This window comes from Lactuca virosa, chromosome 6 (genome assembly GCF_052849685.1).
Source record: "Lactuca virosa cultivar CGN04683 chromosome 6, Lactuca_virosa_CGN04683_v6, whole genome shotgun sequence".
NCBI classification, from domain to species: domain Eukaryota; kingdom Viridiplantae; phylum Streptophyta; class Magnoliopsida; order Asterales; family Asteraceae; genus Lactuca; species Lactuca virosa.
The window spans coordinates 26,640,942-26,664,294 of NC_136431.1; the positions used below are offsets into that span (position 1 = coordinate 26,640,942).

Genomic DNA, 23,353 nt, shown 5'->3' on the forward strand with positions numbered 1-23,353 from the left:
AACTCAAATTTTTCACCTATTACAAATCTCAAATTTACAATTAATCATGCCAAGAACCTAAAGAAATTAAGCACACATACCCATGTTAATATAGAATCTTCAACTCATAATTATTTTAATCAATACCAGCTAGATCAAACACCACAGTTTGACATGGGAACGCCTATATAAAGGATCTATATGATACGAGGTTTCATAGTCAATAAAGTGAAAGAACCCAAAAAAGAAAACATGAGGAGAAGCATATTTGGATTCTTGTTTGTTTCCATTTTAGTAGTTGGCTGCATGGGCGATAATGGGGGGTTGAAGATGAAGTATTACAAGAAGCGATGTTCTTCAGTTTCAGTTGAGACTACAGTAAGGGACATTGTATGGCGCAAAGTTTCTGCAAATCCTGCCATGGCTGCCAAGCTTCTAAGGCTTCATTATCATGACTGCTTTGTTAGGGTAAGTAATTCATCTTCAGTTTTATCTCTTTAGCAACATTTTTTCCCATTATTATAATTCATCAATAGACGAATTATAAAAGTTTCACCAACAGATTGTGTTAAAGTTTTGAACAAATGACCAAAAAATGAAATCGACAAGATGATGGAATAAACAAGACAATAGAATGAATGATTACAAATTTTATATTATATATAAATACAAGTTATAGTTTAACTTTACTTTATACATTATCTAATTAATTAAAAGTAATGTAGGGATGTGATGGTTCGATTCTGTTGGATCCTGTACAAAATAGTACAACAGAAAAAACGGCAGGACCCAACAGATCTGTTTCTGGGTACGATGTGATTGATGAAATAAAGACGACTTTGGAATCCGACTGTCCCGGAATTGTTTCTTGTGCCGATATCCTTGCGTTGGCAGCTAGAGACGCGGTTTCCTTCCAAGTAAGTTATATCATTTTCATATTGAACTATGTGTCAAATTAGATGTTGGATCAAAGATATAGATGACTATTACTCAAATCTTTATAAAGATAATTGCTTAGTACGTTATAATAATATTTCACAACATATATATTATTTATTTTATTATGGAATCAATAGTTTTTCATCGGTATCTGAAATTACAGTTTCAAAAGCAAATGTGGCCGGTTTTCACGGGAAGAAAAGACGGACCGGTGTCGTTGGCATCGGAAGTTGGTGTCAATTTACCATCTGCAGGCGCCAATTTTACAACTCTCGTAACCCAATTTGGAAACAAAGGTCTTGACATCCATGATCTTGTAGCACTTTCCGGTATACAACCTTCCTTCCTAAAGCGCATATATATATATATATATATATATATATATATATATATATATATATATATATATATATATATATATATATATATATATATATATAGGGAAGGGTTATTTGGAAAACAAAAAAACCCTAAAAATCATAAAAATACATAAAAAAATATAAAATCATTTTTTTTTTATAATTTCGCTGAAAAAAAATATAAAATCATTTTTTTTTTTTTGTAAAAAAAAAAATTTTCAAAAAAATTTTCAGCAATTTTATGTTAAAAAATGCGATTTTTTGATAAAAAAATTCAAAAAAAAGTTTTGTGATCTCTAAGTATTTTTTTTTATGCATTTTTATGATTTTTAGGGTTTTTTTGTTTTCCATAAAACCTAATATATATATATATATATATATATATATATATATATATATATATATATATATATATATATATACACACACACGTGCCCATTAGGGACTGACATGACCTAGTGTCTTCAAGGAGCCCATTTTATTTTAGAACTGAAACTATCAACTTATGGATATTAAGACCAAATGTATGCATGTATGTATGATGAATATAGGTCTTGTCTTAAGCTTTTTTTGTCATGTTATGTATCTAACTAGGGGCACATACAATTGGTACATCGCGTTGCGTACTCGTTGCCAGAAGGCTCTACAACTTTACAGGGGTAGGAGACGCTGATCCTTCTCTTAATGTGACCTATGCAAATGAACTAAGGAAAATATGCCCGAACCCTCAAATTCCAACCACAACTCTTGAAATGGATCCTAATAGCTCACTCTCCTTTGATTCTGATTACTATCAAGCTTTAAACCAACATAAAGGTCTATTCGTATCCGATGCAGCATTACTCACAAACCCACAATCGACTCATATAACACAAGTTTTGCAAAATCCTAAGGTTTTCTTTGCTCAATTTGCTCGGTCGATGGTTAGAATGGGGGCTATTGAAGTCCTTACGGATGTTCACGGAGAAGTGAGGACGAATTGTCGAGTTGTTAACAAACAATGATGACAAGTAAAGGAAATTTCGTCTATATTTTATTGTTTTTTTGTTACTTTTGTGTATTTTTTTTTCTTGTAACATGTAGAAATGTATCTTTTTTTTGTAATATGTTGAAAGACATAATGAGAAAGATGATATGTAACTAAGCAGCACACAAAAATTGTTTTCAATACAAGTTGCTCTTGGGAATCATTAGTTAAGTTTTTTGACCTGATATCTCAAAAGTCAATTGTGATCAACATGACAAACATAAAATAGATTGAAAAGCCCTATAAAAACACATAATTTCATGTTTAAAGGCCAAGTGAATGTAGCATAATTGCATTTTGTGCATGCATTCGATTCTCAGCTTGGGGAAAGACAATGGAGTTTGGAGCTTCAATAACTCCATTAGTAACCTCCACACCTCTTTCTGCTGGTAAACAATGCATGAAGTAAGCCTGAGGTCCAGCTATCTTAAATCCAAGGGAGCTTAGCAATAGCTATCTTAAATCCAAGGGAGTTTACATAAAGAAAACCCCATTAACCTTCTTTTATCAACTTTCACATAACAAAAAAGAACAAATATATATATATATATATATATATATATATATATATATATATATATATATATATATATATATATATATATATATATATTAAATCCAAGGGAGCTTAGCAATAGTATTTTTTTTACCTTTAGGTTTTTGCCACAAGAATTTAGTGAATTTGACACTTTTAGTCCCTAAAGTCAAAACTTTTACATTTTTATGTTTTGATTAAGTTTTTGTGTCTTTAGGTTTTTGCCACAAATCTTTAGTGACTTTGACATTTTTAGTCCTTGCAGTGAAAAGTTTTACATTTTGGTGTTTTTGCCACAAATCTTTAATGAATTTGACACTTCTCGTCCTTGTAGTCAAAACTTTTACATTTTGACATAAAAAACACAAAAAACCTCCTTTTGAGTTTTGTCACCATATTTTCTCAACTTTGACAACTTTAACATTATTGTCACAACACTCTTGGATTTTATCCACCAATGTCCCTTTTTTTGGTTGTACAAATTTTAGGGGGTGTCAACTTACTCCCCTATTTGTGGTGATTACAATTTCAACACATATCTTTTAAAATTTGCCAATTTTTCCCATAATACCCCAAAAGCGGCATAGCCGCGGGTTCTTTACTAGTTTTTATCAAAACTTACCTGAAATCCTTGAAAAACCTGTCGATGATATGCAACTTCTTCCTTTTGGCCCATACTAGCCCAAACATCCGAATACATAACATGTGCTCGATTCTTTCGGATCATTTGTAATCTCAATTTTCCCAACTCCAAAACGTTGGGCTTTTTCAACGGTCTATTTATCGGGCCCAAAGCCTTTCGGGTATGCAAACACAAAATGAAAAGGTACAACAGCAGCCAATAAAAGCCAAACTGTCTAATCGAAACAAAATTAGAACGATATTAATGGTCCATATGAAAAAAAAAATTAGACATGTCAAGCAATATTTAAGTGATTGATAAACAAATTATAAGTCATAAGTCATAAACAACAAGGTTCTAAATGGTGTTTTTTAAGGTGTGTTATACATATAGACGTGTTTAATATTATTATTCAGTTTATTGAACAACTTAAATACATACATAAAGAGAAAAAGAAATCTTATAATTCTAGTTTTATATAAAATATATCAGTTTTTTAGAAATGTTATATCAATAACTAATAATAAAAAGTTAACAGAAATTCAATAGGTTCATGTCTGATAAAAAAAATGTCTTAAACAAACTCGCGCCATGAACCTTGAGAAAAAAACATGCCTTGAAATAAAAGTGCAAAATTATAGTTTTAGACGCCCTCTCGTCGTTTTGAAACATTTGACTCGTTTACATTGCTATAAAAAAATGACACATTTTTTTGATATATGGATTGAAATTATCACATCAAAGCTTTACTAGCATACTCATGGTTAAAGATTGTTTATATTTTTCAGTTGTTTCTCTATTTTTTGAACGGCTAAAAAGATTATTTGTATTTTTTGAACGGCAAACTCACAGCTCACGCTATAATCTACTCCTAAATCCATATTTTTCGTTCTAAATAGGACTTAAACCCTCAACCTCATGAAAATTTGTGACATCCCCAATTTCACGGCCAGAAAAGACCGATTTCGTTTATGCTTTTTAAAATAAAATCAGAGTAATCCTTTTAAAAGATGTTGCGGAATTTGTTCCCAAAACAAAACATGATAAAAGTTTATCAAAATTTTTCTTTAAGAAATATATATTTTCATTTTATATCAAAACCACAGGATGTCATGTTCCGATACAGATCAAAAGCATAAACAAGACATTATAAGCCTTACAACAGTTATTTACAACTACTGGCCTATAATCCAAAAATTCTCTCATCGTCATCCGACTATGCTCGGGGTCCACTACCTGTAAGATAAAAAGGCTGAGCGGGTCAGACTTGGGAGCGTGGTGAGCATATAGGGTTTTCAACCCACAATAAATAATAAACTTATCATTCAACAATAAATTTATTAATTTCATCAACCAAAAATAATCCTAATTACCCATTCCCGTTATCCCCACTTTACGTCCCTAAAACAACTATCACAAGGGACCTAGCCTAAGGATTTTCATTAGGGGGACAACATTGCTTCGGGGGTTCCTCAGCAATTTATATCAAATAAGGCAATCATCGGGGTGACAACACTGCTTTCCTCAGCAATTTATGTCAAATAAGACAACCATCGGGGTGACAACACTGCTTTCCTCAGCAACTTATGTCAAATAAGACAACCTGACATAAAACAACCAATAAGGTGACAACATTGCTTTCCTCAGCAATTTATGTCAAACAAGACAACCAATAGGGTGACAACACTGCTTTCCTCAGCAATTTATGTCAAATAAAACAACCCATAGGGTGACAACATTGCTTTCCTCCGTAATTTATGTCAAATAAGGCAAACATCGGGGTGACAACATTGCTTTCCCTCAGCAATTTATGTCAAATAGGCACGAAGTCACATCGTCGTCAAGGTTTATACAACAGGCACTAAGTCCATAGCTACCAACGTATTAAATCCATAGCTACCAACGTACATCTATACTGTACTAAATTCATAGCTACCAACGTACATCTATATTGTACTAAATTCATAGCTACCAACGTACATCTATACTATACTTTTATCCTTCATTCTTTATCTACCCATGTTTTACCCAACATATTTGAAGATAAAATATATATACATTTTAAATCATTTTAAACATGTATAAAACATTCAGTCAACATTCATCTCAAATAAACAAACAACATATATACACATAGCACGTATTTTATATAAAATACTTCATATCTATGTGTAAGATGAAAGTGACTATACACTCACTTGATTTAACGATAATCGGGCAGCACTTCGTTTCCTAAAACAATCGTTTTCGATAAAATCGGGATGTTTTATTGAAAACCGGGCCCTGCAAGGGTGGAGCTTCAAACCGAAAAGATAAATTTCTCGGGCTTCTCGGGCACTTCGGGGCGTGTTTCGGGTGTTTAAAATAATATCGGGGCTTCGGGGGAAGTGAAAGTAATAAAAATATTAAAAAATGGGTGAAAAATGGCAATTTCTCCAAATTACCCGAGAAGGCTCGCAGGCCTCCCTTTTATAGGCCGAGGATGCGAGGGTCGGCCGAGAAGGAGGTGGCAGCGAAGGCACGTGGCAGCGGGAGGCGAAGGCATGTGGCGCGCATGCCTTCGCCTGTGCGAGGTTCGGACGTGACACGGGGCGAGGCCGGGGCAAGGCGCGTCGGACGCCGGTTGGCTGCGACTTCGGTCGAATCCGGAAGCGGCACGCGTCGACTGGTCGGACACGAGGCTGATCGCGAGAGCGGTGACGTGGCCGGCACTATTCATGCAAAAATTCTCGAAAATTGTGCCCCAATCTTCTAAAATCCATAACTTCCGCATACGGGCTCCGTTTTTTACGTTCTTTATATGCACGCGTAGGTAAAACTTACGCTCTACAACTTTCATTTAGACTTCGTCGGCTAATTTTGCCTTTAATTTTTATATTATTATTTTTAACAGACCGGGACAGGAAATCTGTTAAAAATTCATAACTTCTTCATCCGACGTCCGTTTTCATATGTCTTTTTACCGTTGTACTACTATTGACGAGACCTTCGATTCTCGTTTAGGTTGTGTCGGCTAAAAATCACTCGATCTAAAATTCGAGTTTTTAGTTGTCTACTGCTAGGCTGAAACTTAGAAAAATCATAACTTCCTCATACGAAGTCGGATTTGGACGTTCTTTTTATACATACTCTCGGTTTAACGAACACTACGACTTTCATTTAGATCACTAAGGCGAAAAAGTAGTTTATCAAAAACTCACTTTTTACGTCATTCGGCACCGTGTCAGTTTTGTCGCGAAACTTCAACTGGTCATAACTTCTTCGTTATAACTCGGATTTCGGTATTCTTTATATATCCGGAATCCTTGTCACGACCACTAAAACTTTCTTAATAGATATCGATTTTATCTAATATTTATTTTTGACGCTCATTTTTATTCTTAATTAATTAAATCCTAATAATTAAGCATAAAACACATAATTCACATAATTCCTCTTCATTTCTTCAAAATGAGTTACAAATGTTAACCTAGACGATTATGTCAATATTAATGCCTAGCCTAGAAACACGGGCGTTACAAAATTTATTAAACGTTGTCATTTACACAACTTTGGTTCATATCAAGAGTGTTTTTGCTTTTGTATTGTTTTTTTTATCTTTCTTTTCCTTTCAAAAACCATCAATCTCAAATATTTGTAATTTTCACATCTTCACCATTAGCATAAACATGTAGGGGATAATTTTGTTTAAGTATGTAACTATGCAAATGTAAAATTATAGTTACTTTTTGATCTACTTTATCACAAAAACAACCAAATGACTTTTACATATAAACTGAATAGGATGAAAGCACCATAATAGTTACATATATTTGAGCTTACAAAAAAATTAAAAATTAGCATCCTGTTGCAAAATACTTAACTTGTGCCAAAGGTGAAATCAAGATAATGATATTTTGGCACACAACACATTTAAAATCAAGTTAGAGACCGAAAGGCAGCACATCACATCTTTTAGCTATTTATTTCAACCAAAGATAGTCAAGTGCTACTTCTGTATCTAAAAACACAAGTTGCAGAAATGTCGAAAATAATTGTAAAACATAGGTGGGATGTAATCTTTATTTATGGAAACAAATGAAACAAAAGGGAAAAATCATATTATTACCTAAGAATCAAGATTTGGGGGTTGAGATACTCTTTCTATTTCTTTGATGATAAGTTCCTTTTTCTTCTTCAAATTTATCATCATCACCACCTAAAAACACACCCACAAAAAACTAAGAAAATACAAAACGATTTGAATTTGTAATGATGTATGTCCGGATAAAGAGTTGTTCTAGACTGAATAAACCGTCTAAATAAACCGTCTAAAAGAGAATAAATGACCATTTTACCCTTATATTCTAAAAAAACAAATCTTACAATATTCATCAATTTTAACGTGAGATGAGTTGAGTTGAGTGGAAAGAAGAAAAAGACAAGGGTATATATGTTTATCTCCTAAGTTACCTTCTGCTGATATGTTTTTATAGATGTGGAGAAGACATGAGTAATATTAGTTTGGGCAATTGATCTAATTGACCTAAATAATGAGTCATTGATTCGAGTGATTAATTTGAGAAGTTGATCCAATTGATATGAGTAATTCAAATGAGTGAATTTGATTGATTGGTTTGAGAAATTGACACGAGTGATTAACTTGAGAAATTAATATGAGTGAACTGAGTGATTGATTAAGAGATTAATATTGATTTGTGTGATTGATCTGAGATAGTGATTTAAGTAATTGATGTTGATTAGAGCGATCGATCGATCAAAGCTATTGGAAACTAATCTGAGTGATTGATTAGAGTGAGTGATCTGGTTGATTGAGTGATTTGAGTGTTTACATTGACTCATTGAGTGGGTGATATTGATCTGAGAAACTAATCTAATTGATCTAAATGATTGATTTGAGTCCTTGATCTAGGAGATTGATGTGAGAAGTCGATCCAATTAGAGTGATCCGAGTGATTAAATTGAGCGATTAATATTGATCAGAGTGATTAACATGAGTGATTGATTTGAGAAATGTAATTGAGTGATTGATATTGATCGGAGTGATTAACAGGAATTTACAAACAATATGGAGTTGCTGAATGGTTATACCTATTATAATGAAAACGACAAGAGGTTTTGGAGTTTGACGAGTCAGTTCAAGTTTTAACAACTTCAACGATACATTTTATGAATTTGTGGTATATATGTCTTCATTAGATAACGGTGTTCCTCCTACTAGATGGGAAATTGGATTCACATCAAAGTTAACATTTTGGAGTGATGGGTGATTCTTAACCATTTACCAATGAAAAATTGTGTTCTTTGCCCAATTTGTAGTTGTGTTATCAAGACTCTGGATCATTTATTTGCATATTTCAGGTGGTGGAACATTCAAGTCTCATCTTTCTTTTTTGTTAAAAATTGGATATGGCATTGCCTAAAAGTAAAGCTTTTTATATTTCTGTCCCTACAACGATTCGGTCAATTTGGTCGTTTCACAATGCTTACAATTTAAGATCCTAAAGCAGAAGAAGGAAGTTCTTTTTAATTCAATCGCTTTCAAATCTTATAATTGGATTTCGAGTAGGTATCGTAACAACAAATTAGATTGGAGTGGATGGTTTAAAGATCGTTATATCAAGTAAAAATTCCTTGTTATTTTAGCACGTTGATAGTGTGTTTATAAAATTTTATCGTTAAAAAAAACTACTGTGTCGGATCGTTCACCTACGTTCATAAATTGGTCACAATATCTTTGGCCATAATATATGTTGTGAGTAGCCGGTATAACTTGGTAATTGAACTTATTTCATCTTATCAATCCTTATCTCCAATCTCTAAACATCATTTGTGAATTGTGATCACTTTCAACTTACAAAGACATATTCTACTTATAAGCAATATTAACCACTTACAAAATCTTAGAGAAAACACTGTGTCCAAAAAAATAGATGACACGAAATTTGATAATTTTGTAGATTTCGTAAGACCGACATAATACATATGATCAGTTTTTACACTATGACATTATTACAAAATGTGATCATCAAATTTAATTTACGTTTTTGGACCAGCATTAATATTTTATAATGTCAACGTCAATATGGATAAACATTTTTATAAGTATTGTTTCTGGATTCAACTGATATTTTAAGTCCATACATGTTGATTTTCATCATATGATTACACTCGAATTGGGTGAGACTTGTTTTACAAAAATTTGGTATGATCATAACATAAAAGTATAGCATCTAATGAATAAACGTGAAGTAAAGTAGTAAGCCTCTTATTTTATGAGACTATATAATCCAATAATTTACATGACATACAGTTTTTGTTTTTATTAAAATAATAAAGAGTCTAATTATTGATAGTTGACTTGGTTATTATAAAAGTCGTTCTTAAAAAAAAAAATTGTATAATCTTTCAAACTTTTTGTAAAAAATTAAAATTATTATTATTTTAATTGGTAAACGTCTAAGAAACTAAAAACGGAAAAACCAAACCAAAAATCAGATTCACATAAAATCCCTAAACAAAAGTTGATAATCCTTAAAATAAAACCTAGAATAAAATTTACAAATTCCCTCCTCCTTTAAATAATATAGAGTTATAAAACTAAAGAATCCTCCTGAATCCTCATAACAAAATTGTGAAATTACACGAATTCAAATCTATCTGCGTTTAGACTTGTTATTCTTCCCATGGAACTTGTGACCCACATCCTCCTCCCTCCTCCTCTTATGCCCTCCCGCTTCCTTAATGCTCTATAAAACCAAATTAACAAAAACCATAAAAACAAAATTCAAATTTCAAATTTCAATTAAAAAAAAAAATTTAAAATACCATGAGCGATAGGCGTTTAGCCTCAGTGACACGTTCCAAGTATAACAAAACCTCCTCTTCTTGTGCTTCAAAGTCGGGTAACTTTTTACCAATAAGCTTCTCTATTTGAATATACCACTCAAGCTCATACTGATTCACCAAAGAAATAGCAACCCCAGATCTCCCAGCACGTGCTGTTCTTCCCACTCGATGTATATAATCCTAAAATATATCATTTATCATTTATCATTTATATAAGTAAAGTATGTTGCAATTCCTTTAAAAAAAAAAAAAACCATATATATATACTTACTTTTGAGTTTGTGGGGATATCGTAATTTATAACCATATCAACAGAAGGAATATCAAGTCCTCTACTCGCCACGTCAGTGCATATAAGAATTGGACAGGTCCCAGCCTTGAACTTACTCAAGTTCTCTAGCCTTTTTGTCTGATTTAATAAACATAACAAAATTTATATAACAAAAAAGAGCAAGAAGAAAAAGTTTTAAAAATGATGCCTACCTACCTGAGTCATTTGACCAGAAATTGGGGTTGCATTTAAACCAAGGTTACAAAGCATTAAAGCCAAAAGACGCGTTGCTTCACATGTACGTGTGAACACCATTGATGTGCTCTCACATTTTTCAAGTAAAATATATAAAAGATAACAGTCCTTGTGCTTAGCTGCCACAAAACGCAACTGCTGCTTCAACGTGTCAACAGTAGAATATTTACACGCCACTTCCATCTGAAAAATAAAAAAAATAAAAAAAAAAGATATAGAAATTTGTATATTGATTATGGCTTCTTACCTTTACAGGGTTTCTTAGACAAGCTCTTTGCAGCTTTTGCACCTGAAATGAACTACTTTAATTTTTACCCAAAATTTTGTATATTAATTCCATCTTTAACCAATAATAGAAATGTACTTATGGGTAAAAAATAGAGTATATTTTGCTAGCAATTTTGGTAAAAAGATAAAGTAGATTTTGTGATCTTATTCTGTAGAATTGATTTTGATTATAGAATAATTTGTACCTTCTTAGTCATTGTAGCAGAGAACAAGTATGTTCTCCTTTCACGAGGAATGGAGTTTAAGATTTCATCAAGTGATTTTTCAAAATCCTCATTTAGCAATCTGTCTGCTTCATCCAAAACCTGTAATACATATGTGAATATGAAATATATAAAAAATAAATTCACAGGAAGAAATAAGGGATTATTACCAAGTACTTTATCGTGCGAAGAGAAAAGCCTTTAGTGTTAGATAAATGGTCCACGAGACGTCCAGGTGTCGCAACCTGAATGCATAAAAGGTAAAACAAGTGACCATGTTTTTTGCACATAATAAAAAATGAAAAATCATAAAGAAGAAAGCTTACAACAATGTGTGGTCGTTTTCCAAGGGCGATGCTTTGTTGTACATGGTCTACCCCTCCAACAAGCTGCAAGTCATTACCAAAAGTTGATATTCATAAAGCTTAAATCATAGTAATATTTATTGGTTTGATCTAGAAACAACTCACCACTGCAGTCTTTAAACTAATGCTTGACCCCAAGGCCTCAAATTGCTCAGCAATTTGAATTGCAAGTTCCCTAAAGACCATTGAAGAAAAATAAGTATAAAAATCATAAGGAGTTTCCCAAAACCAGACAAACCTTGTGGGAGAAAGCACGCAGGCAAAGAAGGCGTGTTGATCAGCCAACAGGGCTTGAAGAATCGGTAGAGCAAAAGCTCCAGTTTTACCAGAACCAGTTTGTGCTAGCCCAATTAAGTCCTTCCCTAAACATTAAATACACTAACAATCACTTGGATTTGAAACAATAGACCTTCAAGTGCATGAGGAATGGCTTCAGCCTGAATCTTAGAAGGATTTTTCCAGCCTAAACTATCACAAGCCTCGATTAATTGTTCAACTAACCCTAATTCTTTGAATGATTTCACTTCGTGTTTGTCGTCTTCCATGTTTGAATCTGCAACAAGTCGGAAAAAGTAAGGTGCGGAATCCTTATAACAATTACTATTTTTCATTCAACCAAAAGCAAACAAATCAAATATGTTTACTAACAATTGGCAACAATGAAGACGATGATGAAGGAAGGGCAAAGCAAAGCAGCAGATATAGAAGGTTAAATTATTTTTTAGGAATTCTAGGGTTTTTACGTGTGTGGGAGTAGAACAAATAAAATTATGGTGTTCATTATGGGTATAAAACTGGATTGGTCGATCGTAAAATTTGGATTCAAGTATTAAGGGTTCAATATTATGATTTTTAGATTTAGTTTCAACGAAACTAAATTATTATTTCGGATTATATAAAATAAGAACCGCATATTCTAAAAAACCGAATAATAGTTTATTATTTGTTTATTTTTAATATATCTATAACTATTTATTAATGAGTAGAATGGTCTCTATGGTTTGGGGTAATTTGCACGTTTGGTCTCTAATTGTTTTTTTTTAAATCGAAACGTCTTTACTATACGTTTCTATTGATGGTTTTGAGCATAACAAACAATCTTATGTGTGCATGCAAGCCTAAATAATTTTGATCTATGTTTTCTCTAATCGAACATACAACTTTGAACAACAAATCAAGAACCCTAATAATACTAGTATATTTTCGAAATCATACAAATTAGGATTAGGAATATTTACCTTGATTGTTATCGTTGTAAATAACAATGAACATCTTCTTGAAAACTCTTGGAAGCAAGCGCCACAAGTGTCACGCCTCTAATGGTGCACACTCAAACCCTAGCAACCAAAGAACTTGAAGAAAGAGAGGAGAAGAGATGAGAAATTTCGGAATTCCTCTAGGAAAGAAGGCTTGGACGAAATTCAACAACATAGGGGTTTATATAGATGATTAGGAATGTATTGGATAAGGCAGGTATCTCCAAGATAACTCTAATCCCTTAACTTCCTCCCTAAAGCATCCAATGCACCCTTAAGGCCCAAGGAAACCCTAGAAGGGATTCTAGAATTCGTCCCCCACCTAGGGAGGTTCTAGAATTCTTTAATGCTCAACTATTGAACATTGTCAACTTTAGTCCTCCTACTTTTAATTAATCCAATTAATTCCAATTAATTTTTTATTAATCTTTAATTAAATATTACAATTTCGAATTAATATATTATTCTCATAATATATAACAAATAATTTATTTTGATTTCTAATTAATTTATTAACCAAGTAATAAATTAATAAACCAATCTCTCTCTCTCTCTCTCTCTCTCTCTCTCAAATTTATCCTATTCAATTGCTAGGTTTGAGGGCAACCCAAAAGGATTATGTTACTATCAATTTAAGTATATACCAATTATAGTTATGGGCTTAGACACCTAATCCAACATCTATTGCACGATTGGTCCCTGTTTAACCTAAAAGACTATTATACCCTTATATTTGTTTTATATATTTTTCTAATTTATTTTTGTTATTATAATTTTATAAAAGAAATAGAGCCCACCAACATTCCCCTTAAGTCCTCAAACCCTAATACTCTTTATATGCACACAGTCAAAATTTTGCTACCTGTGATCCCATCTCGTCATCCCTATCTTCATCGTCATCATCTCTGGCCACCATCATCTCCGACAACTTCCAATAATGGTGCTTGCTTCTATAATTTTCACAAGATGAAGCTAAACGAATATCAAACCAAATCAAAACCCAAACAAACCCAAATCAAAAAAAATTATTACCTTGTAATCAAAACTCAACAAAATCAAAATCAAAATGTTGAAAATCAAAACCTAATGAAAATGCTGATTCCAAAATCAAAATCAAATCTAAAAATCAAAACCTAATGAAAATCCTAATTTCAAAAGAAGAATCAAAACATGGTGAAATCTCAATTCCAAAGCAACCATCAATTCCAAAGCAACCAACGATTTCAATATCTCAATTCCAAAATCAAGATCAACATGAGGAGGTGGTCTCGATTCCAAAGCAGCCAACGATTTCAATGTCTGAATGCAGTAATGGTGGTGTGGCGACTTCAATTGATGTCATTGATGGTGATGGTAACTCTTATTCATGATGTTTTGCTCGACAGTGGTGTTGTGGTGATGGTGATGACCGACGAGAGGAGGTGGTCTCGAGGAAGTGACAACAGAGTGGTGGGTTTGTATTCCGATTTGCTCTCCCTCTAATCATCTTCTGCTTGTCCTTCACCTCCGATGAACCACCTCCACTCCACCAGCCCTTCGTCTTTCCCTTCGTCTTCTCCTAAACAGAAGAAGCGGGAGTGTTTGTGGCTTGTGGGTTGTCGATGACGAGAGGTAGCCTCGAGGAAGCGAGAACAGGTTACTCACAAACCCACAATCGGCTCAAATAACACAAGTTTTGCAAAATCCTTCGGTGTTCTTTGCTCGATTTGCTCGGTCCATGGTACGAATGGGGGCTATTGAAGTCCTTACGGATGATCAAGGAGAAGTCGGAACGAATTGTCGAGTTGTTAACAAACAATGATGACAAGTAAAGGAAATTTGGTCTATATTGTGTTGTTTTTTGTTACTTTTGTGTATTTTTTTTTCTTGTAACATGTAGAAATGTATCTTTTTTTTGTAATATGTTGAAAGACATAATGAGAAAGATGATATGTAACTAAGCAGCACACAAAAATTGTTTTCAATACAAGTTGCTCTTGGGAATCATTAGTTAAGTTTTTTGACCTGATATCTCAAAAGTCAATTGTGATCAACATGACAAACATAAAACAGATTGAAAAGCTCTATAAGAAGCACATAATTTCATGTTTAAAGGCCAAGTGAATGTAGCATAATTGCATTTTGTGCATGCATTCGATTCTCAGCTTGGGGAAAGACGATGGAGGTTGGAGCTTCAATAACTCCATTAGTAACCTCCACACCTCTTTCTGCTGGTAAACAATGCATGAAGTAAGCCTGAGGTCCAGCTATCTTCATTAGTTCTTCGTCCACCTGTCACAAAAATTTATAAAATTTTACATTAAAATAAACTATTTAACCTTTTTTTATCAATAATTACATTAGAAAAAATCCATTTGACCCTCTTGAAAATAACTTTTTAAGTAAAAACAGAACCCATTTAACCTTTTTCCTTGTCAATTTTTTATATAAAAAGGAACCCATTTGACCATCTTGTAAAGAACATTTTTAGCAATTTTCACATAAAGAAGAGCCCATTTAAACCTTTTTCTTTTATCAGTTTTTTTACATTTAAAAAAGAACCTATTTGACCCTCTTGAAAAGAACAAACTTTTACCAATTTTTACATTAAAAAGAGCCCATTTAACTTTTTTTTTTTAATTAATTTTCACATTAATAATAAACCATTTGACCCTCTTGAAAAGAACAAAGATTTATCAACCTTTATATTAAAAGAACCCAATAAACTTTTTTTTTATCAATTTTTACATAAAAGATAACCCATTTGACCCTCATGAAAAGAATCAACTTTTACATTAAAAAAAAATTAAAAAACCATTTTTTATCAGTTTCTACATAAAAAATAATCCATTTGAGTATTTGACCCTCTTGAAGAGAGCAAACTTTAATCAAATTTTACATTAAAAAGAACCCATTTAACCTTTTTTTAATTAATTTTCACAGTAATAATAAACCATTTGACCCTCTTGAAAAGAACAAACATTTATCAGCTTTTACATTAAAAAGAACCCAATCAACCTTTTTTAATCAAATTTAACATAAAGGATAACCCATTTGACCCTCTTCAAAAGAATCAATTTTTACATTTAAAAAAAAAAAAAAAAAATCATTTGACCCTTTTAACACTTTCCACATAAACACAACCTATTCAACATTTTGTTTATCAATCTTTACATTAACAAAAAGACCCAATTGACCCTCTTGATTAAGAACAAATTTTTAGAAAAAAAAAAAAAAAAAAAAAAAAAAAAAAAGAAAACTTACCTGAAATCCTTGAAAAACTTGTCGACGATATGCAGCCTCTTCCTTTTGGCCCATACTGGCCCAAACATCTGAATACACAACATCAGCCCCTTTAACAGCTTCTTGTGGGTCATTTGTAATCTCAATTTTCCCAACTCCAGCCCGTTGGGCTTTTTCAACAGTCTCTTTATCGGGCTCAAAGCCTTTTGGACACGCACACACAAAATGAAAAGGCACAACAGCAGCCAACAAAAGCCAAGAATGCACAATATTATTCCCATCTCCAACATACACAACCTTAGTCCCCTCAATTTGACCAATATGTTCAATCATTGTAAGAGCATCAGCCATGATTTGACATGGATGATTATAATCTGTCAGCCCATTGATCACAGGGACACTTGCGTAATTTGCCAAGTCCAAAAGATCCTGATGAGCAAAGAGTCGGGCCATGATGATGTCATTGTAGCGAGATAAAACACGGGCCACATCACGGGTTTCTTCACGTTTTCCCATTTCAATGTCTTTTGGGCCTAAATATATTGCATGTCCACCAAGTAGAAAGAAACCTGTTTCAAAGGAGACACGGGTTCTCATGGAGGGCTTTGCAAAGATCATTGCCATTGTTTTCCCTTTGAAGGGTAGATATGTCCTTTCGCCTGATTTTAGCAATGCTTTCACTTCTTTGGCTCTATCCAATATTGTTAATATTGTTTCCTTGTCAAAATCGTTGATGTGCAAAAAGTCCTTGAACCCTGTCTTCTCTAATAAAAAAAATGATAATCAGTGTAACTTTTTTTCCTAATATGTAATTTAATTTTGTATTTGCCAAAAAATTAGCACAGAATGAGTGTACCTTCAACACAAGACAATGCAGATTTGATGTGCAGAACTTTAGTTGGCATTTTGACCGGTCCTTTGACTTTCAGCTTGTCAGTGTGGGCTCCACGAACAAAAACTGCTGAATGTAATTGAACATATGAAATTAAGAAAACAAAAAAACTCAATGGTTAACTAATGATATATGCACACACAAGATGAAGAGAAACTTGTTATATTGGAAGCATAAGAAAGAATAGCAATAGAATATATTTAAATTAAATGAACATAAAGAAAGAAAAGTAGTAAATTACTGTATAATCTGAGATGTTAGATAAATGAAAGCAGAAGATGACCTTTACTCAGATTGTCCACATTCATGCAAGAGGTAGTGGTTCGAAGCCTGTGAATCTGATCATGTGAACCTTCTAACCCTAGCTTTGTTGGCATCAATGCTGCATATGCCATCTTCTTAGAAGTTCACCTACATAAAAAGATAGAAATTCCAAACAATTAGTTTTTCCTTTCATCCACAAAGTCTAATAAGCCTATTACAAGCATCAAGACTGTTATAGTATGATGCAAAAATGTCCTACAGCACTTTGAAAAACACTAGATTACCCTGGAAATTTCTAGGAGAACAACCCTAGCCACCTTTTCCATTATACACAGAGCAAAATAGTTGATAAATAATGTCATAACCTTATCAGAGACATCGAACATGCTATTTTTATTTTAGTTCAGTCGAAATTACAGGAATTTTGCTCTTTACATTGGAGAATCTGTGAACACTGCGACTAAACCCTAAATATAATAATACGACCAAGATAGAAAAATCAAAACAATTTGCATGTCTCGCTGCTAATAAAACCAAGTAAAAACAGAGATTTATTCCATCTACACTACAAAAAGCGCGAACGATGAAAGGAAAAAAAGACGGATGTGTCAAGTTACCTGTTTTCAAATCAAAAAACAAACCCCTGATTACAATGTGGGAGAAATTTGAAGTGTTTGCTTCAAATGATCGATAATCTGTAGAGAAAGAGAAAGTTAGTATTCTTATTGTATCGAGTATATCACTGTGCGTAGGTGCAGACTGTATGAGAGAGAGAGAGAGATTACAGAACCACCTGCCTGAACTTGAAGTAGTGGAAGGAAGGAAGCAGGAGGGTTTTATTGCCACTTGCCAAACTGCCTGTTAGAAACAAAATTAGAATGATATTAATGGTCCATTAACTATCACTTCATTTTCAATTTATGCCCCTAATGTTTGTATTTGTTACATATAAGTTACTAGTAGACTTTTATTGTTATTTTGGCATATGAAAAATAAAATTAGACATATCAAGCAATATTTAAATGGTTGATAAACAAATTATACGCCATAAGTCATAAATAACAAGGCGTTTTTTAAGGTGTGTTATACACATAAACATGTTTTCTATTATGATTCAAATATATTGAACTACTTAAATACATATATAAAGAGAAAAGAAATCTTATAATTCTAGTTTTATATAAAATATTTCAATTTTTTAGAATTGTTATATCAACTAATAATAATAAGTTAAATCCAATAGTTTCATATCTGATCCAAAAAAAAACAAAAAGACAAAACATGTCTTAAAATGAAAAAAAAATGCCTTGAAATAAAATTGCAAAATTATAGTTTTAGACACCTTCTTACCGTTTTGAAACATTTGACTAGTTTACATTGCTATAAAAAAATGACTCATTTTTTTATAGATGGATTGAATTATCACATCAAAGCTTTACTTTCATACTCATGGTTAAATTTTGTTTATATTTTTCATCAATGCTTTACTTTCATATACTCACGGTTAAAGATTGTTAATATTTTTCAGTTATTTTGTATTTTTTGAATGGCTAAATAATCTACTCTTAAATCTATACTTTTCATTGAAAACATGACTTAAACCCTCAACCTCACGAAAATTTATTACACGTTGTCATGTACACAATTTTGGTTCATATCAAAGAATGTTTTTGCTTTCGCTATTATTCTTTAATCTTTCTTTTCCTTTTAAAAACCATCACTCTCAAGTATTTATGATTTTCACATCTTCTCCATTAGGATAACCATCTAGGGGATAATTCTATGTAACTATGCAAATGTTAGATTATAGTTACTTTTTGATCTACTTTTATCACAAAAACAACCAAATGACTTTTACACATATAAACTGAATAGGATGCATAATAGTTACATATATTTGAGCTTACATAAAAATTAAAAAGTAGCATCCTGTTGCAAAAAACTTAACTCGTGCCAAAGGTGAAATGAAAATAATGATATTTTGGTACACATAATAACACATTTAGAATCAGGTTAGAAACCGAAAGGCAGAGGCAGCAACTGTTTATTTCAACCAAAGATAGTCTTCTGTATCTAAAAACACAAGTTGCAGAAATGTCGAAAATAATTGTAAAACATAATAATCTTTCTTTATGGAAACAAAAGGGATATATATGGAAATTATTTATTACCTAAGAATCAAGATCTGGGAGTTGAGATACTCTTTCTATTTCTTTAATGATAAGTTCCTTTTCCTCTTCAAATTGATCATCATCACCACCTAAAATCACACCCACAAAAAACTAAGAAATGACCATTTTACCCTTATATTCTAAAAAAACAAATCTTACAGTATTCATTAACTTTAACAATATTCATCAACAACGTGAGGAAAAAAGAAAAAGACAAGGGTATATATGTCATTATTAAGTGCTTAACCCATTAACCTTTTCCAGCAGATAAATTGTTTAGCAATTCCAGCAATTTTTCATGGTTCTTTGCTAATATGACTTTTATTTCTCGAGGTTTGTTAGGGTTAGCCACAAAGATCTGCATGAAAAACATTATAAGCCAACAAAATATGAACTAAAAAAAACACTTTTTCTAAGTGGAATTTAAGCAATGAAATGCAAAATAAGCAATAAACATGAAGAATTTTGTGTACCTTAAAAATGTGGAATGCAGAGATCTGGATGTTTTTGCTTGTATCCTGTCAAAGACCATAACTTATCAATGATAATAAACATAATCATATTAAAGAATATTATTTTTTTTTTCTTTTTGAAATATGTCAACTTGTAAACCATGTTACCTTTAACAATGTCATCATGACTTTGAAGTGTTGAACTTCTGCAATATATTTTTTCATTATATGGGAGCTTGGAGGCTCTAAAAGGAACTCTGACAAAAGCTATTATCCACAAAAAAAAAAAAAAAATATATATATATATATATATATATATATATATATAAATATATATATATATATCCGTTTATTTAATCAAAGTTCCAAACAGAAACAAAATTTTAACAAATCATTGAAAAACTTACCTTTAAAGATTGTCTTCTTGTAACATAGTTATTAGAGGTTAAGAGTGTTTCATACTGCTCAAAGAACTGAAATGATATGAAAGAATATAACTAATTACTTATTTTAACTGAATGAGTTCATCAGGATCTTTAAACAAAACAATTTTCCTTTTTTATGTCTTTTGTATTGGAAAGCTCAAAGCTGGTGTTAATCATATAATGATCTCAAGAAGTTTAATTTCAAACCATTACTTCTAAAAAGAATCTGATAATTTTATTTGTGATTTTAAAAGTGAGAAGAATACCTCATTATAATGAGAAGTTAAGAATTCAGATACTGCAATTGGATGTTTGGTAAGAAGATCCTGCTTAACATTTGCATGATAATGTGTTAGAGACACCATAATATAATGTAATGTAATACTTGCCTTTTCAACATTAAGACTTAAAGATCTGACCTTGAAAGTCGAAAATGCATCAGAAGCAACATCAAAGTTAGCAAGCTCCACATACTTAAAGAATAGTTCAAAGCTTGGAGACTCCAATATATACCTGAAAGAACATCATTAAAACATGTATAAAGAGATAAGCAACAAAATAATAAACCATGTGTAAAGAGATGAGCAACATAAATGTCATACTTTGCAAGACTCGGGAACTTGATGCATTCCCTCAACATGTTTCCACAATTTAAAGCAATCTCCTTGTTATCATAACTGATTAATATTCATAAGTTAAGGACCATTATATCCCCACATTCATGAGAAAATAAATCAAAAAAATCAAGTTAAATATCAATTTTTCATACCCCGCAACAAGAAAATCCAACAAATCTGAATGATTCTCCAAGAATTGCACACAACAATGAGTTGATCCAACTTTTTGCTTCAATAGTATGGACCAACATTGGACTAAATCTTTTCTTGCCTATGTCAATTTCACAATGTTAACAAATATAATTAATAGCAAATAAAGATGAGACAACAGTATCATATGTAATCACTCACCTCCCACCCAAGTATAGATAACTTGTGAAAGAAAAGAGCAATTACATCCTCTTTACAAATTTCTACAGCTAACTGTGACACTTGATCGACATTTGGTTCAACCTCCCCATCTCCTAAAAGCACAAGTTTCATTGCACCAAAATTCTTCTCAACTTCTTCTAATGCCTGTATTAAAAAAAATGTATTTGTAGTCTAGTCTTGAAGCAAGTTATATATTCGATTATAAGCTATACTATCTAACCTACTCGAATCTAATCATTTCCATTAAAAATGTGTGACACTTGCTTGTTGAAGGATAAATCGATTGATAATCAAGAGTTTTAAGAACATAATGTAGGTCTTTTCCAGAAAACGGATAGCGTATGTGTGTTTATAAATACATGTGAATGCATCTTGGAAGTTTTTTTTTTTTTTCTTAAAAGAGATTCCTCCAAAACTTCACATGACCCTTTTTCCTAATTGTATTTTTAAAACTAGTAACAACGGAAAGTAAGTGACTTGGGGAAAAATACCTAAACTTTTTCTAATTTCAGCCAAGATCGCAGATTGTTTTTCTAATTGCATTTATGAAAAGGCCATATTAACAACGAAACTCCAAAAATTGACCACTGATTCAGCCTCAAAGTATCTCGAAATCGAAATTTTTTTTGAGAATTATTACAAACCTTTTCGAGTGCTTTAACCTCAACAACAGTTTTGGTGTCGAGAGCCATGAGGCTGTCTTTGATTGCTTTGGCGAGTTCTTGTGGGGTTTTAGGCCTTAAGGCCTTGAAGAACGAGAACGACATCGCTTCAGTTGATCAATCAATGGAGAAATTAAATACTTTTCGTGTTGTTTGTCGGAATCACCTGATCAAATGGCAATGGGGTTATGGGGGCAGCCAACCCGAAAATATCGATAGCTTAATTAAAGTTTATTTCTATTTCTACTATGAGACGGCAATGGGCTACCATTGACCCCCCTATATGCCAACAATTTGTTAGTTTTCAAATTGCTTGAGGAGCCGACGAACATGATTACAATGGAGGCGTCGGTGTTTTGTGTTGTGTCGCAACGTAAGTTTTTTATTAGGTTAAGGTTATATTGGTAAATTCTTAAATGAAGTGAAATAAGGAGCTTTTGATAATTATGGGGTAACCAATTTATCAAAAATGATTTATTAAAGGTATTGGAGCTATTTTTTTTTAAAAAAAAAACTTGTTATCCAAACACTACTTTTAGTTTATACCGGTGTGGAACAACCGCTAATAAACCAAAAAAACTTCTTAAATAAGTTTAAGTCAAACATCCTCTGGAAAAGTTGCCTCCAAAATTAGCAAGTGGCAAATAGTTCAGGGGTTATTTCAGTAACTTATCATTTACTATTCATAGTTTGACTATGAATAGTAATATATATGTTAATTGTTGGACGTCTATCTTTTACTATTCATAGCTTGACTATGAATAGTAGTATATATATGTGAATTGAATGAAGAATTGGACGGTGTATATATGTGGTCAAAGTAAGGCGCCTAAAAACAATTGTCCGCCTACAATTTGGACGGCTTTTCTTCTTTCCTTTCATATGATATTGCTTTTGGCTATAAATAGCCTGAGCCATGAGCCAGAAATATAAGAAAATAATTATCCAAGTATATATAGAAAAGTATTACATATATATACTGATACACCACCGTGTATTTTAGCTCTCCCACTCTATTTTGTAATATCTTTCATAATCCCTGTAAACACTTCAAATTATAGTGAATTGTTTATCGGCTTCCTCCGCCCGTGGTTTTTTCCCGATTTGGGTTTCCACGTAAATTCCTGTGTCTCTATTCTATTTATTTATTCGTATTACGTTGTGATTATTACGCTTTGATAATTTTTGATCTCATTCCGCATTGAGCTAATATTATTTAAGTCAATTTGGATCCGTCGTATTTTACAACAATTGGTATCAGAGCATCCGGGTTGTGATATTAGCTCGTTGGGATCATTTTATCAAGTAATTAATCATGTCTTCGGTAA

The 23,353-nt window shown here is 32.3% G+C and overlaps 4 protein-coding genes across 11 annotated transcripts; 1 reads left to right on the forward strand and 3 right to left on the reverse strand.

Annotated features, from left to right (window-relative positions):
- The first annotated feature begins 211 nt into the window (after positions 1-211).
- On the forward strand, positions 212-2,467 carry LOC145119769 (peroxidase 24-like). 2 transcript variants are annotated; one of them, XM_079055493.1, is made up of 4 exons: positions 212-447; positions 705-896; positions 1,082-1,247; positions 1,872-2,467. In XM_079055493.1, exons 1-4 carry the CDS (start codon positions 232-234, stop codon positions 2,279-2,281), a joined length of 984 nt encoding a protein of 327 aa, XP_078911619.1. In that variant the 5' UTR covers positions 212-231; the 3' UTR covers positions 2,282-2,467. The 2 variants fall into 2 exon arrangements, with proteins under 2 accessions (XP_078911619.1, XP_078911620.1); XM_079055494.1 differs by having other exon boundaries at positions 1,082-1,214.
- Positions 2,468-9,937: 7,470 nt separating this feature from the next.
- On the reverse strand, positions 9,938-12,473 carry LOC145122840 (DEAD-box ATP-dependent RNA helicase 10-like). 4 transcript variants are annotated; one of them, XM_079058409.1, is made up of 12 exons: positions 12,341-12,473; positions 12,102-12,245; positions 11,931-12,054; positions 11,798-11,867; positions 11,654-11,716; positions 11,498-11,572; positions 11,310-11,429; positions 11,084-11,125; positions 10,798-11,019; positions 10,582-10,719; positions 10,290-10,490; positions 9,938-10,210 (listed from the first exon to the last, which is right to left on the reverse strand). In XM_079058409.1, exons 2-12 carry the CDS (start codon positions 12,235-12,237, stop codon positions 10,118-10,120), a joined length of 1,284 nt encoding a protein of 427 aa, XP_078914535.1. In that variant the 5' UTR covers positions 12,238-12,245; positions 12,341-12,473; the 3' UTR covers positions 9,938-10,117. The 4 variants fall into 4 exon arrangements, with proteins under 4 accessions (XP_078914535.1, XP_078914533.1, XP_078914534.1 ...); XM_079058407.1 differs by having other exon boundaries at positions 11,498-11,716; XM_079058408.1 differs by having other exon boundaries at positions 11,798-12,054.
- A 2,429-nt stretch (positions 12,474-14,902) lies between these two features.
- Positions 14,903-18,147, reverse strand: OTC (ornithine carbamoyltransferase). Of its 4 annotated transcripts, none has more exons than XM_079056325.1 (6): positions 18,120-18,147; positions 17,944-18,021; positions 17,346-17,473; positions 17,027-17,131; positions 16,192-16,934; positions 14,903-15,219 (listed from the first exon to the last, which is right to left on the reverse strand). In XM_079056325.1, exons 3-6 carry the CDS (start codon positions 17,455-17,457, stop codon positions 15,037-15,039), a joined length of 1,143 nt encoding a protein of 380 aa, XP_078912451.1. In that variant the 5' UTR covers positions 17,458-17,473; positions 17,944-18,021; positions 18,120-18,147; the 3' UTR covers positions 14,903-15,036. The 4 variants fall into 4 exon arrangements, with proteins under 4 accessions (XP_078912451.1, XP_078912452.1, XP_078912450.1 ...); XM_079056326.1 differs by having other exon boundaries at positions 18,124-18,142; XM_079056324.1 differs by having other exon boundaries at positions 18,112-18,136.
- A 1,005-nt stretch (positions 18,148-19,152) lies between these two features.
- Positions 19,153-22,359, reverse strand: LOC145122847 (Mo25 family protein). The gene is made up of 12 exons (XM_079058416.1): positions 22,008-22,359; positions 21,343-21,507; positions 21,144-21,262; positions 20,977-21,051; positions 20,794-20,887; positions 20,641-20,700; positions 20,357-20,422; positions 20,118-20,216; positions 19,971-20,015; positions 19,753-19,855; positions 19,498-19,586; positions 19,153-19,399 (listed from the first exon to the last, which is right to left on the reverse strand). Exons 1-11 carry the CDS (start codon positions 22,128-22,130, stop codon positions 19,498-19,500), a joined length of 1,038 nt encoding a protein of 345 aa, XP_078914542.1. The 5' UTR covers positions 22,131-22,359; the 3' UTR covers positions 19,153-19,399.
- Positions 22,360-23,353: the final 994 nt, after the last annotated feature.

Excerpts from the sequence above, each read along its gene's own strand:
- LOC145119769 (XM_079055493.1), top strand. The coding sequence starts at position 232 with ATGAGGAGAAGCATATTTGGATTCTTGTTTGTTTCCATTTTAGTAGTT. Across the intron at positions 448-704 it reads ATCATGACTGCTTTGTTAGG|GGATGTGATGGTTCGATTCT; the intron begins GTAAGTAATTCA and ends AAAGTAATGTAG. Across the intron at positions 1,248-1,871 it reads TGATCTTGTAGCACTTTCCG|GGGCACATACAATTGGTACA; the intron begins GTATACAACCTT and ends GTATCTAACTAG.
- LOC145122840 (XM_079058406.1), bottom strand. The coding sequence starts at position 12,237 with ATGGAAGACGACAAACACGAAGTGAAATCATTCAAAGAATTAGGGTTA. Across the intron at positions 11,430-11,497 it reads TTCGCACGATAAAGTACTTG|GTTTTGGATGAAGCAGACAG; the intron begins GTAATAATCCCT and ends TATGTATTACAG. Across the intron at positions 10,211-10,289 it reads CTAAACGCCTATCGCTCATG|AGCATTAAGGAAGCGGGAGG; the intron begins GTATTTTAAATT and ends TTGGTTTTATAG.
- OTC (XM_079056325.1), bottom strand. The coding sequence starts at position 17,457 with ATGGCATATGCAGCATTGATGCCAACAAAGCTAGGGTTAGAAGGTTCA. Across the intron at positions 17,132-17,345 it reads TGTGGACAATCTGAGTAAAG|CAGTTTTTGTTCGTGGAGCC; the intron begins GTCATCTTCTGC and ends AATTACATTCAG. Across the intron at positions 16,935-17,026 it reads TGCATTGTCTTGTGTTGAAG|AGAAGACAGGGTTCAAGGAC; the intron begins GTACACTCATTC and ends TTTTTTTATTAG.
- LOC145122847 (XM_079058416.1), bottom strand. The coding sequence starts at position 22,130 with ATGTCGTTCTCGTTCTTCAAGGCCTTAAGGCCTAAAACCCCACAAGAA. Across the intron at positions 20,888-20,976 it reads AAGTTCCCGAGTCTTGCAAA|GTATATATTGGAGTCTCCAA; the intron begins GTATGACATTTA and ends ATGTTCTTTCAG. Across the intron at positions 20,016-20,117 it reads TCATGATGACATTGTTAAAG|GATACAAGCAAAAACATCCA; the intron begins GTAACATGGTTT and ends GGTCTTTGACAG.